Source organism: Telopea speciosissima, chromosome 4 (assembly GCF_018873765.1).
Source record: "Telopea speciosissima isolate NSW1024214 ecotype Mountain lineage chromosome 4, Tspe_v1, whole genome shotgun sequence".
Classification (NCBI taxonomy): domain Eukaryota; kingdom Viridiplantae; phylum Streptophyta; class Magnoliopsida; order Proteales; family Proteaceae; genus Telopea; species Telopea speciosissima.
Genome location: NC_057919.1, coordinates 16532187 through 16545529, shown reverse-complemented (window position 1 = coordinate 16545529; position 13343 = coordinate 16532187). Strand labels below are relative to the sequence as shown.

General features: G+C 41.4%; 1 protein-coding gene across 2 annotated transcripts in view; it reads left to right on the top strand.

Annotated features, from left to right (window-relative positions):
- The first annotated feature begins 843 nt into the window (after window positions 1-843).
- Window positions 844-13343, top strand: part of LOC122658623 — a 46768-nt gene continuing 34268 nt past the window's right edge. For both annotated transcript variants that reach the window (XM_043853649.1, XM_043853648.1), the window contains exons 1-9: window positions 844-1020; window positions 1351-1753; window positions 1857-2034; window positions 2135-2274; window positions 4649-5534; window positions 11331-11431; window positions 11527-11671; window positions 11752-11820; window positions 11942-11987. In XM_043853649.1, coding sequence (XP_043709584.1) covers window positions 921-1020; window positions 1351-1753; window positions 1857-2034; window positions 2135-2274; window positions 4649-5534; window positions 11331-11431; window positions 11527-11671; window positions 11752-11820; window positions 11942-11987 — 2068 coding nt within the window. In that variant the 5' untranslated portion in view covers window positions 844-920. The remainder of the gene's footprint in view (window positions 1021-1350; window positions 1754-1856; window positions 2035-2134; window positions 2275-4648; window positions 5535-11330; window positions 11432-11526; window positions 11672-11751; window positions 11821-11941; window positions 11988-13343) is intronic.

Here is a 13343-nt window from a genome sequence, read left to right as displayed (position 1 = left end):
ATTGAGTTAATTCGGTCCGGTTTTATCAGTTTTGATCTATTGGGTCCAATTTTATCGATTCCTATTCGATTTAGAACTATCGATTTTCTGGTGTAAATCAATATCGAATCGAACCGGAAAAAGAATCTATTATATCAGAATCAAGTCATTTCTCTACGGTCCTATTCAGCTCAATCGTAAAAGATGGATTCCAGTTTTGGTATTCGGTTCCGATTTCATTTTGACACCCTTTATGATAGGAGGCCTCGGATCATTCCAGTTTCAGTCCTGGGAAAGACAACTCTGCCCCTGCCGAGCGATTCAGAGATGTGCCCCATCTGTCCAGCTCATTAAGAAAATGGGCCTTAAAAAACGTCCACTACTGGGTCCAATGACACCTGAAATGCGTTGTAGAATATTCCATGCAGTTAGTTAAAAGCAACGGTTGAAGGCAGAGAGAGAAATTAATCCACTAAAGTGTTCCACGTTACAATGTAACACTGTCTCGTCATCATTTGTCCGGTCGGATCCGTGACCCTTAGGCCATGTTTGTTTGTGGGGGATTTTGATAGGGTGGGAATTGACAGGGATGACTTTCACACAAACATGGCAAAATAAATGCTTTTAGACCACGTTTGTTTGTGGGGTTTTTGTAAGAAGCATTAAATCGTCTTTTCCACTTTTTCGTTCCCCTCGAGTGACAATATGTAGTTTCTACACCAGAAGACCATCTCCCTTCAGGTGACAGCCGAAGCGATTTTGGATGTTGTGGAAGTGGAGACCAGGTTTTCTGCAACAATAGCTGGACACATGATCTATTCTTTCCAGATTTTTTCGCCAAATTTCTCTTCATATGCGTCATAATCATCTGAGCTCGGTGTCTGTTCTATCAATGATAAAGATAAATTGAAGGAAGAAAATATTCTAGGGGATTTGGCACCATGAAGGCGATGGAAACCTTCCATGATCTGATCGAGGAAGCTAAGATTCGAACTGTATGGTGGGCGTTGGTCATCTTCGCCGTTTCATACTTCTTGTCCCGTACGTAATTCGATCCGATTTTATTTCAAGAATTTACTCATTCATTGATTCAATTGGTCTTGCAAGAAGAAACATTTTGATTCCTGCAAATCGGATCGACAACGAAACGAATTTGTTTTTGTGATACTTATCTAATTGATTAACTCCAGTAGTAATCTTCAATGCATTAATCGAGTTGCTCGGTGGTTTCTCCATTTTGAATTGAATAATGCCAGAATTTTTTTATCAACTTTTACAGTTCCTGTTCGTGTTTAATGCATTCTTTCGTCTTATGTATTTACTCACATCCTTGTTTCTGAATTTTATTTTTCCCTTCTAATTTTTATGCAGATACAAGTAAATCAATGTTGATGAATGTTCCCATAGCTATTCTGTTGGTTTACGCATTACGGCTTCTTACTTGTGGGGTGGAGATCCGCTGGCGGGTTCAACCAGTAGGTCGGCAGTCCTATCTATCGCACTTGGCAAAGAAGCAATTGTCTGTAGATGATCCTCGCCTTTCTACTTTGCCATCCCCCCCAAAATGGAAGAGGAAAATTGACTCTCCATTAGTGGAGGTTGCCATTGACGACTTCATAAACAAGATTTTGCAGGAATTTGTGGTAGACTTGTGGTATTCTGCCATCACTCCAGATAGAGAGGCCCCTGAGCAGATACGCCTAGTAATTATTGATGTTCTTGGTGAAATATCAAGGAGGGTTAAAGAAATTAACCTTTTCGACTTGTTAACAAGGTGCTTTTGTGTTACTTTTGTAAGTCATCAATATGCTTTCTTTAGTATGATTGATATCTTAGTTTGTGTGCTGTCAGAACCAAATGAATCTCCAATGTTTCAGGGACATGGTTGACTTGATAGGGGACAATATAGACCTTTACAGAAGAAACCAATCTGCGATTGGTGTGGACGTCATGGGAACACTATCTTCTGAAGAAAGAGATGAAAGGCTGAAACATCACCTTATGGCCTCTAAGGAGCTCCACCCGGCTCTGGTATCTCCTGAGTGTGAGTACAAGGTGTGAGTGGAGTGTTCTGATGATTCCTTTGGCTATTAGCTATTGATATTCTGCTTTACTTTTTGTCCTCTCATAGTCATATCTTTTGCTTTGTTTTCAGGTTCTTCAACGAATTATGGGAGGCATATTGGCTGTGGTGTTAAGACCTCGAGAAGCTCGGTGTCCTATCGTCCACTGTATTTCTAGAGAGCTCTTAACTTGCTTGGTTATGCAACCCATATTGAATTTTGCGAGCCCTGGGTAAGCTCTTTTCCTTACATATTTATGTATTTGTGCACCTCTCTCTCTCTCTCTCACACACACACACACACACACATGTATACCCAAAACATATGCAGATATGGGATGTTGTAATTTATTGAATAACAGGACTATTGTTTGGATGACCCATAAGAAGTATAAGAAAGATTGAGGATTGCATGTATACCCAAAACATATGCAGATATGGGATGTTGTAATTTATTGAATAACAGGACTATTGTTTGGATGACCCATAAGAAGTATAAGAAAGATTGAGGATTGCATGTATACCCAAAGCATATGCAGATATGGGATGTTGTAATTTATTGAATAACATGACTATTGTTTTGATGACCCATAAGAAGTATGAGAAAGATTGAGGATTGAGTAACAACACAGACATAAATTATGTGAAAGGGAGACGCCTGAACTAATAACAACCAAAGCCATCCAATGCGAAGCAAACTATCCAAGATCCATAGGCTCACGGCAAAGGGCATGACCTCTGATATCCGAGCTTAGAGGCGTAATCCTCTCTGGACAGGGCAAGGAATAGGCAATGTAGGGATGATTCTTAGGAAAAGGAGGGGAGCTAGGGTTATGGTGGCGAATAACTCGAAGGGATGGGGGGGGTAATAGACTGGGGCGTAGAGTGGAGGAACCCAATGTTGGAGTTTAGGCCCAAATGTGGGTGAGCTGGGACAGAACGGTTAGAGCAATGGGTCAGATGGCTAGAATGAGCTGGCCCATTAAGACTAGCTGGATCAGCCAAAGGGAAGCGGGTGGTGGGCTAGGCCAGAGAAGGAATGGCCAAAGAAAGAGAAGGGACCACAGGAGAGTTTATCTCAGGGGATCGAGGGACTAAAAAGGCTTTGACTTGGCTTTTGAGGAAGGGGGTAATCCCCAGGCTCACAGGGTCAGGCCTGGGAGAAAATGACAGAGGAAGATTGCTGGGAAGAGAGATATTAAGGAGAGGGAGAGGGTCCTCAGGCTGTAGAAGGGTTTCAGACTGTTGGTGTAGGGGGAGATCATTCGCTAGAGAAGGCGATCTTATCGCAGAGGTCTGATTATCAACTGCAAGGTTCTCACACGGGTCGCGATTGGTCGGGGTACCCTGATCAGATGGAGAAATGAGAGAGGTGGAGGGGTCAGCATCACCGACAGAGCTTGAAGCTAAAGCTGCAAAACGGTTTCGACCAAGGGGCAAAAAAAGATTCATTACATCCAAGCAAATTTCATTCATCAACTAAAATTGTTGGTTGGAGGGCCTCTAAGGGCATTACATTTTTATGGGCAGCTATGTTTGCCTTACAAGTAAGAGAAAATTAGAAACTTGCAAGAAAAGGAAACAAACTAAATTAGAAACTTAAGCAAAATAGAAACTTCTAAATAAAAGCTAAGGCTACTTTCTAAATCTAGAATTAGAAACTAAAGAGCTAAGGTTGCTTAATAGACAACCACAAGATATCTAAGAGAATAATTCTAAAAATAAGAAACTAAACTAAACCCTTAATTCCCCACGCATAGACAAAATTGAGTCCTCTAATAAAGTCTTCACATGATCTGGTCTTGGGCCCCACAAGATCTTCTAGTAGCATTCACACAAAGGCAAAATAGGGGGCTGTGACACTGTTCACATGAACAGTAACCTGAACAGTGTTTTGGCCTCTTTATGTTTTGATCTACATCAGGAAGTGACTGAATAATTCAATTTTCTGGTTCTGTAGTACAGTGCTACCAAAACTCTAATCCCAATCCAACGGTCTATAACAAACAATTGAACAGCAAAAGTTCTTCTAGGGGATGCTTTTACCTACTTTTAAATCATATTGCAATTGCATATATAAATATAAAATTTTACATCCTTGCTGATAAAAAAAAAAAAAAAATTAGTCCTGTGTTGAAGCAAATGCTGTTCTATTCTACATGAGGAATTTTTTTTATTTTGCGCACCTTATGTCGATTTTCTGCTTCCACTCTTTTTTTCCTGGGACAAGTTAATCAAGCAAAGCAACAGGTCGAGTACTAGTACAAATACAACTTTTTTGAATGTGTAATTGCTTCTCTAATTACTAAGTTCTTTCATTGATGCCTGCACTTTTTTGTTTTTTGAACAAACTGATTGTTATGAATTTTGAAGCAATCAGCTCTGCCATCTATTGTGTCAAATGATTATTCAAGGTTTAGTTTATAGGTGCAATATTGTTAAAAAGCTTTCGTGAAAATTTCCTATTCCTTTGGATGTTAACATTTAATATTGTGACATAGAAGTTAGAACTCCCACCTCTGCTTGTAGTTGCTAACATTAGAACTCCCACCTCTACTCGTAGTTGCTACATCCACCACACAACTTACAAAATTCTTCTTTTTGCAGGTACATAAACGAGTTAATCGAGCATCTCTTCCTCGCCGCGAAAGAGGATAGGAGTAAAGAGGTTGGCGATGATCAGTCAGCTGTTGCAACTGGTCTTCACCATGATAATTCTGGTTCTGTAGGAGTTATTCAAAGTGGTGAATCTACAGCAGGAAGAAACGTTTCCACTTTTAATCAACAGAGTGACATGGTATTGGAAAAATCCAGCAATCAGGGAATGATGCCGTTGGGTACATCTGGGCACAGCCAGAAACTTACATATGATGAAGGTCCTGCCCAGCCACAGGCTGCAGATTGGGCAAGGGTGTTAGACGCTGCAACGCAGAGAAGAACAGAAGTTCTTGCTCCTGAAAATCTTGAGAACATGTGGACTAAAGGAAGAAACTATAGAAAGAAATCTGAAAAGCATGCTAAAGTAGGAATTCTTCTGGCACCTTCAATGAGTACTTCACAAACCAGTACTACCATGCCTGTGAAAAACTCCAAGGAAATATTAACCAACAGACCTATAGTTTCTACTGGAATGGATGATAAACTCATGGTTAGGTTAACTGATGGAGCAAATCTTGATCCTTCACCAAGTGATAGGATAGACATCGAGACACGATTGCCACTAGATCTGCACAAGGGACCATCTTTTGGGTCAGAAGATAATACTATTCTACATTCTAATGGCAGTAAAACTCAGCTTAAGAGATCCAATAGCACTTCTTCTTTGCAAACTCAAACTGATTTTGAGCAAACAATTGCTGGAGGGTCAATCATTTCTGAGGAGTTCTACGGCCCAAATTTTGGATGGCGTAAGGAAGAATATTATGTTAAGGGTACTTCTGATATGGTGATCTGGAAGGAAGGATGGCTGCATGCCCCCAAGCTGAGGTGCCGGGTAAGATTTTTTTGTTTTGTATAAATGTTTGAGGTTTATGAAATTCTAGAAAAATAAACTGGAAATTGTCAGTAAAAGTTGAATCAAAGCCAATTTTTGGTCATTGTCTTTGTAATCTAGTACTATAGGTGGTTTGATACTGTTGAAATAGGCTACTTATCACTTATCCGATTGGGGTAAGCAGTCCTAATTCTATTAGGACTGTCCGAATTAGGACTGTCCCCTACCCGATTGGGGTAGTACTCCTAGTCATATTAGGATTTTCCTTCTTTATTCCCTCTTTTATTTTTCTCTTTTTTTTTTTTTTTGTTTTTCTCCCTCAGCCGAGTCCTAGTTTGGTATTCCTAGTTGTTCTAGGAATCCCTAATAGGATTAGGACTGAGGTAGATTCCTATTTGTACTTGGATTCTTTATTATTCAGCTTAATATAAATACAGGGCCTGTGTGATCGATTATGATCACTCAAGCATTATATTTCGTGGCTTCTAACATGGTATCAGAGCCACCTCTGATCTGATCTGAAGAGCAGCTCCTCCCCTCAAATTTTCTGGTTCTTCTTCTTCTCCAACTCTCTCGGCTACAGGTCTTCTTCTTCTCCACCACTCTTGGACTCTCTCTCTCATTCAGGGCAGCACCTTTGAGGTGATCCAATGAAGGTTTAGCTGCTGCCCTCAATGCCACCTCACTGAAGATTATATAAACTTGGGTGTGATCAGAATCTGCCGCAGGTTTCCTCCAAGCCTTGGAGATCGAGCTACTACCTTTTTCAAGCTGGATTTCTGTATTTTTTTGGAGATTGGTTCCTGCACTTGTTGATCTACACCTACATACTTTCAGATTGCAGTTTTTTGAATCCAAACTAAATCAGATTCAGACCTGCAACTTTTTTAAGCTATTCCTAAATTTTTTCAAATTTAGGGTTTCTTATTCCCTCATCAGAAGTTACTAGTTTTTTTTACATCATTGCTGCCCAAGTTTTATACACCATGGGAGATTCAGATGTTACCATAGCCAACTCTGGAGGGGATTCTCAGTCCCGGACAGAATTCCTCCCTTATGCTGCCGCCATTAAACTAGATGGCACCAATTATCTCATATGGGCCAAATCTCTCTCCTTGACTGTGGCTGGTAGAAACCTCACTGGACACCTTGTTGGCACCACCAAACAACCCACTAAGGAAGGTGCTGCCTGTACTAAATGGCTGCCAACGATGCTATGGTCATGTCCTTTGTTTTGAATTCTATGCACATCGACCTCTCTAGCCGATATCTCCTCCTTGACACTCGCTACTCGGATATGGACTGCTTGGGAACCTATGGCCGATCGGAAGTGGTGCACAGTGTTTATGAGATCAGGAAGACCCTTCAGAACACTACTCAGAAGGAGTTATCTGTCACTAAGTACTATGCTGCCCTCAAATGCTTATGGCAGCAACTGGATCATTATGCTCGATTTCAGCCTACTACTACTGCCGACATTATTGCCTATCACTCCTATGTGGACCAGTTTCGGGTGTATGATTTTTTGGCGGCCTTAATGATGATTATGATCCTATTCGGGTGCAAGTCCTTGGTAGGGTTCCTTTCCCCTCTTTAGAGAAAACTTTTTCATATGTTCACAGTGAAGAGACTCGACGGGCTGCTATGATGGTTGCTCCTAAAGTTGAGAGATCAGCCTTACAGGCTTCTGACTCCACCTCAACTCCTTCTTCTGAGAGTATTGCTACCGCTGCTATAGCCAAAGAACCTGTGAAGTGTGATCATTGTCACAAACCGTATCACACTAAGGCACAGTGTTGGAAACTACATGGGAAGCCTGCTGATTTTGAGGCCAAACGGGGTCGTGCTAAGCCTAAAAACAAAGCTAATCATACTGAAAGTGTAGCTCCAAGCCCCACTACTGATATTGTTTTCTCCCAGGAAGAACTCCAAGTTCTCCGGCGTCTGTTATACACTTCCGCTGCCTCTACTACATCTGTTGCCAATACAGGTTCCTTCTTTGCCCGTACAGGTATTTCCTTTGTCGGTCATTGCGCATCGGTTGTCTCCACTCCATGGATTATAGACTCCGGTGCCACTGATCATATGACAGGTTCTTCTAACCTCTTCCATTCATATTTTCCTGCTTCTGGGAAAGATAAGGTTAAAATTGCTGATGGGTCCCTCTCCTCTATCTCAGGGAAAGGATCCATCGGATGTTCCCCTTCCCTTACTTTGTCTTCTGTGCTGCATATTCCCAAGTTTACCACTAACCTTCTTTCCATTAGCAGTATTACCAAATCTCTAAATTGCAAAGTGACTTTTTTTCCTACTCATTATGTTTTTCAGGAACTGGACTCGGGGAAGACGATTGGATCTGGTAAAGTGCATGGCGGATTGTACCTGCTTGATGGCGACCCTGCTCCTACCCAGGCATTACCTTCTAGGCTTTATCACCCGGCATCTTTTTCTTCTGAATTACATAAATGGCACTCTAGACTAGGTCATCCATCTCTAGGAACCTTATCCACTTTATTTCCTGCATTAGTTAAAGAATGTAATAAGGAAGATTTTTTTTGTGAGCCTTGTGTCTTGGCCAAACAGACACGTTCAAATTATCCCATTTCTAATAATAGGTCTTCTTCCTTATTTCATGTTGTTCATACTGATGTGTGGGGTCCTAGTAGAAAAGTTTCACTTTCGGGTCATCGGTGGTATGTCACATTTATTGATTGTTTTTCTAGATTTACTTGGGTCTACCTCATGCACACAAAGAGTGAGGTCTTTTCATGTTTTCAACATTTTCACCAAATGGTTAAAACCCGATTCAGTGCACTCTTCGCATTTTGTGGAGTAATGATGGACAGAGTACATGGACGGTCGGTTCCAAAATTACCTTCTGCCACGGGATCCTCTACTGCACCAGTGTGTTGACACTCCACCCTAAAATGGTGTGGCTGAGAGGAAAAATCGCCACCTCTTGGAGGTCGCTAGAGCACTTATGTTTGCTTACAATGTGCCTTCCTTTTATTGGGGGGATGCTGTCCTTACTGCAGCCTATTTAATTAATAAGCTGCTTAGTCGGATTCTTCAATCCCGACCCCCCATTGAGCTCCTACTTGGCTCTTCATCCTTTGTTGTCCCCCCTAGGGTGTTTGGATGCGTCTGTTATGCCAGGGATACACTGTCCCCTAGTAAACTTGAACCACGTAGTCTCCGCTGCATTTTCTTAGGTTACTCTGCTACTCAGAAGGGGTACAAATGTTATTACCCTCCATCCCGTAGGACTTTCGTCAGCATGGATGTCGTCTTTCATGAGAATGTATCCTATTATGTGTCCCCTCCTCTTCAGGGGGAGAGTGTTAGTAAAGATGTGCTGACTATAGACTCTCCACCTCCACTTCAGTCTGTTTACAATGAGCCTGATCGGCCTGCTCCTAGTTCTTTCTCCTGTAGTCCTTCCTCTGAGTCAGGGGAGAGGTCCCTATACAGGGGGAGACCATCCCTATTCAGGGAGAGCAATCTACCGTAGTCCAGACTCCTGTCCAGAGAACTACCCCTGTCCAGACTCCTGTCCAGAGAACTATTAGTGAATTTCAGAGGAGGATTGATGACAGTGGTGTACAGACCTATGCAAGGAAACATAAGCAGGTTCAATCAACTGTTGCTCCAGTACCCATCCAATTGCCGAACCTGGATCCAGAACCTGCCTCTCCACCTGGTAATGTTCCTTCTCCTGATTTACCTATTGCTCTTCGCAAAGGTGTCAGGGCTTGCACTCAACATCCCATATCCCATGTTGTATCTTATGACTCCCTTTCTCCATCCTTTCGTGCTTTTGTTTCTTCTCTTTCTTCTGTTTGTATTCCTAACCATTGGCAGGAAGCTCTATCAGATGGAAAGTGGAAGGCAGCAATGATGGAAGAAATGGAGGCCTTGAAGAAAAATAACACGTGGGAGCTTGTGGTTCTTCCACCTGGGAAGAGAACAGTTGGATGTAAGTGGGTGTTTGTAGTGAAACAGAAGATGGATGGCACCGTGGATAGGTATAAGGCACGACTAGTGGCCAAGGGGTTTACTCAGACATACGACATTGATTATCAGGAAACCTTTGCACCTGTTGCAAAGCTTAATACTGTTCGTGTGTTGTTATCTTTTGCAGTCGACCTTGGATGGGATTTACAACAGCTGGATGTAAAAAATGCTTTCCTGAATGGGGAATTGGATGAGGAGGTGTACATGGATATTCCACCGGGTTTTTCTTGTGAAAAAAACCAAGGTAAAGTGTGCAAATTGAAGCGTGCACTATATGGGTTGAAGCAATCACCTCGAGCATGGTTTGGTCGGCTCCACAAGGCGATGATTTCTGTGGGCTATAAGCAGAGTAATGCTGATCACACACTCTTTCTAAAGCGGGTTGGTGAAAAACTCACTGTTCTTATAGTCTACGTGGATGACATAATGGTTACTGACAATGATGGTGATGAGATCAGAAGACCTTCCTTGGACAAGAATTTGAGATTAAAGATCTAGGGAAACTACGATACTTTCTCGGGATTGAGGTTGCCAGATCTTCTAAGGGCATCTTTCTCTCCCAAAGAAAGTATATCCTAGACTTATTGGCTGAAACCGGGTTGTTAAGCTGTCACCCTTCAGATACTCCTATGGATCCTACTGTTCGTCTCAAAGAAAAAGAGGGTGAGCCTGTTGATAAAGGCCGATATCAAAGGCTTGTAGGGAAGCTGATTTATCTCTCACATACTTGTCCTGACATTGCTGTCGCTGTGAGTACTGTGAGTCAATTTATGCATGATCCCTACTCTTCTCATATGGGGGCTGTTCTTCGTATTCTACACTATCTGAAGTCAGCTCCTGGAAAAGGAATTCTTCTGTCTGCACATGGTCACCTACGGATTGAGGCATACATTGATGCCGATTGGGCTGGTTCTGCGGATCGTAAGTCTATCTCTGGGTATTGCTCCTTTGTAGGTGGAAATCTTGTCACTTGGCGTAGCAAAAAGCAAAATGTAGTTGCTCGTTCTAGTGCTGAAGCTGAGTTTCGAGCTATGGCACAAGGTATTTGTGAGTTACTCTGGCTTAAAGGTTTGCTACAAGATCTTGGTGTTCTTATTCGTCTTCCTATGATGTTGTACTGTGACAACAAGGCTGCAATCAGCATAGCACACAACCCAGTACAACATGATCGTACCAAGCATGTTGAGGTGGATAGACATTTCATCAAAGAGAAGTTAGAAGATGGGCTGATTTGTATTCCCTTTGTGACATCTGCTGATCAACTTGCTGATATCTTCACCAAGGGATTATCTGAAAAATTGTTTCATCCTAATCTAGTCAAGTTGGGCATGATCGACATCTTTGCTCCAACTTGAGGGGGAGTGTTGAAATAGGCTACTTATCACTTACCCGATTGGGGTAAGCAGTCCTAATTCTATTAGGACTGTCCGAATTAGGACTGTCCCCTACCCGATTGGGGAAGTACTCCTAGTCATATTAGGATTTTCCCTCTTTATTCCCTCTTTTATTTTTCTCTTTTTTTTTTAATTGTTTTTCTCCCTCAGCCGAGTCCTAGTTTGGTATTCCTAGTTGTACTAGGAATCCCTAATAGGATTAGGACTGAGGTAGATTCCTATTTGTACTTGGATTCTTTATTATTCAGCTTAATATAAATACAGGGCCTGTGTGATCAATTATGATCACTCAAGCATTATATTTCGTGGCTTCTAACAGATACCTCTGCTTGAATTTATTATTCTGTTACCTCACTTCCACTTCCTGGTGTTTTCAATATTTCTGCAGGTAGCGGGAGCATACTTTGAAAAGATCGAGTCAAAATCTTTTGCAGTTTATTCGATTGCTGTGACAGATGCAGAAATAAGAACTTGGTTTGTCAAAAGAAGGTCTTGTTTATGTTCCTTTTATCGACCATTCAATTCCTTCATTGACTTGTATTTAGCATTTCATTTGTTTGTTATTTGACGCATCTGCCATGCAGATATAGTAACTTTGAGCGGCTGCACCGACACCTGAAGGATATACCCAATTATAATTTACATTTGCCCCCCAAAAGGTTTCTTTCCTCAAGCACTGATGATTCTTTTGTTCATGAACGCTGCATTCAGCTTGACAAATATTTGCAAGTATGATTCGATTACCATATCTGTATTTTAGTGTGTTTATGTCATTTGTCTATTATTTCTCTAATGCTTCCATTCCTCAGGATCTTTTGTCAATTGCCAATGTTGCTGAACAGCATGAGGTGTGGGATTTCTTGAGTGTTTCCTCAAAGGTGTGCATCTCATGAACATGCAATTGTGATATTTAAGATGGTTGATTCTGATTTATTATGCCTTTTGGAGCTGAATGACAATTAGCTTTGCTCTAAGCATTTTTCATTTTCACTTTTGAAGAATTACTCATTTGGAAAATCAACTTCAGTAATGAAAACACTGGCAGGTGAGTTTCTTTCTTCTGTCTGTCAATTCACAACAAATTTCTTCCATTCTCCCATTCACTGCATATGCATTACTTTGTCAAAGGGGGATTGAATGGTCCAACTGATATTCCATCTGTTTGGTGGTTACTGAAGAGTTAATAATCAAAATTACACCAATATTTAAAAATAATATTACTTCAAACTTCCTTTCTTTTTCAACCATACGATTTTACCTTCTTTTTATTTTTATTTTTATCAGCAACAACAAAATATATTCCTCCAGAACACTCAAACTTACATATATTCATCGTTACAATGAAACACCAAGGGAGTATCAATACAAAAGGAGAATGTATAGAAGCTAGAAACCCCCCATACAGAAACCACATCATTCATCTGCAATGGAAACCGAATGGAAGCAAAAGTCTCTCTAGGAACACCTCTATATTCCTTGGTTTCCAAAGCCCAATCAATTAAGAGCTGATATTAGCACACACTCAAGGAAATGATTTTGTGTGGCCTTTAAAGGCCCTTCTGTTTCTCTCCTTCCACAACCCCCATAAAATTTCTTACCAAACTCCAAAAATCAAAATCTCTACCTTTCTTCCACAAAGGAATCCCAGTTTTTCCTTGGCGCAATTTGGTCTGCTCCAAGTCGTTCTCTCCTCGCCACAGCTTCACTTCCTGGCGGGCCCTCTCTTATTGCCTCCCAACACAGTCCTTCCTTATCCAGAGGCACACCCCAATTCTTCCATCTTGCTGCCTTTGTTGGAACGCCAATGAAGATGTTGACCATCTCTACTTCAGCTTCCCTTTCTCATCAAGGATTTGGTCCGGGCTTCTTACCCGTTGCTGGCCTAAGAGTAGAAGAATTCTACCTTTTCAGCACGAATGGATTTGTGTGGACATGACCTTTGGGGGTACTTCAATTTGTGATCAAGTAGGAAGGCTTGCCTTTGGAGCTGCTATCCATCATATTTGGTTGGAGCGCAATCTCAGGAGATGGTCTTCCAACTCTCGGTCCTTTCATCAGATTTGGGATTCTATCCTCTTTGATGTCAAGGCCAAATTGTCGGTGGTGCTCTAGATGTGTTGATTCCCCCAAAGATATTATTGTTGCCTCTTGGGGTCTCCCCCTTTTATTCTAACAAGAGTGTGGTGTGGTAATTTTTATATTGTAGTTTTTCTTGTATTTCCCATCGGGGGGCCCTATTTCCCTTCTTTGGTAATGAGTTGTTATTCTCCAAAAAAAAAAAAAACCTTCCTCTGAGGTGGCATAGATTCTAAGATAAGTACCTCCACATCTATTTCCCTAGCAAAGCCCTATCATATGTGATACCGATTTGAAGCCCAAAGCTCCAAGTTTTTTGGCCTAG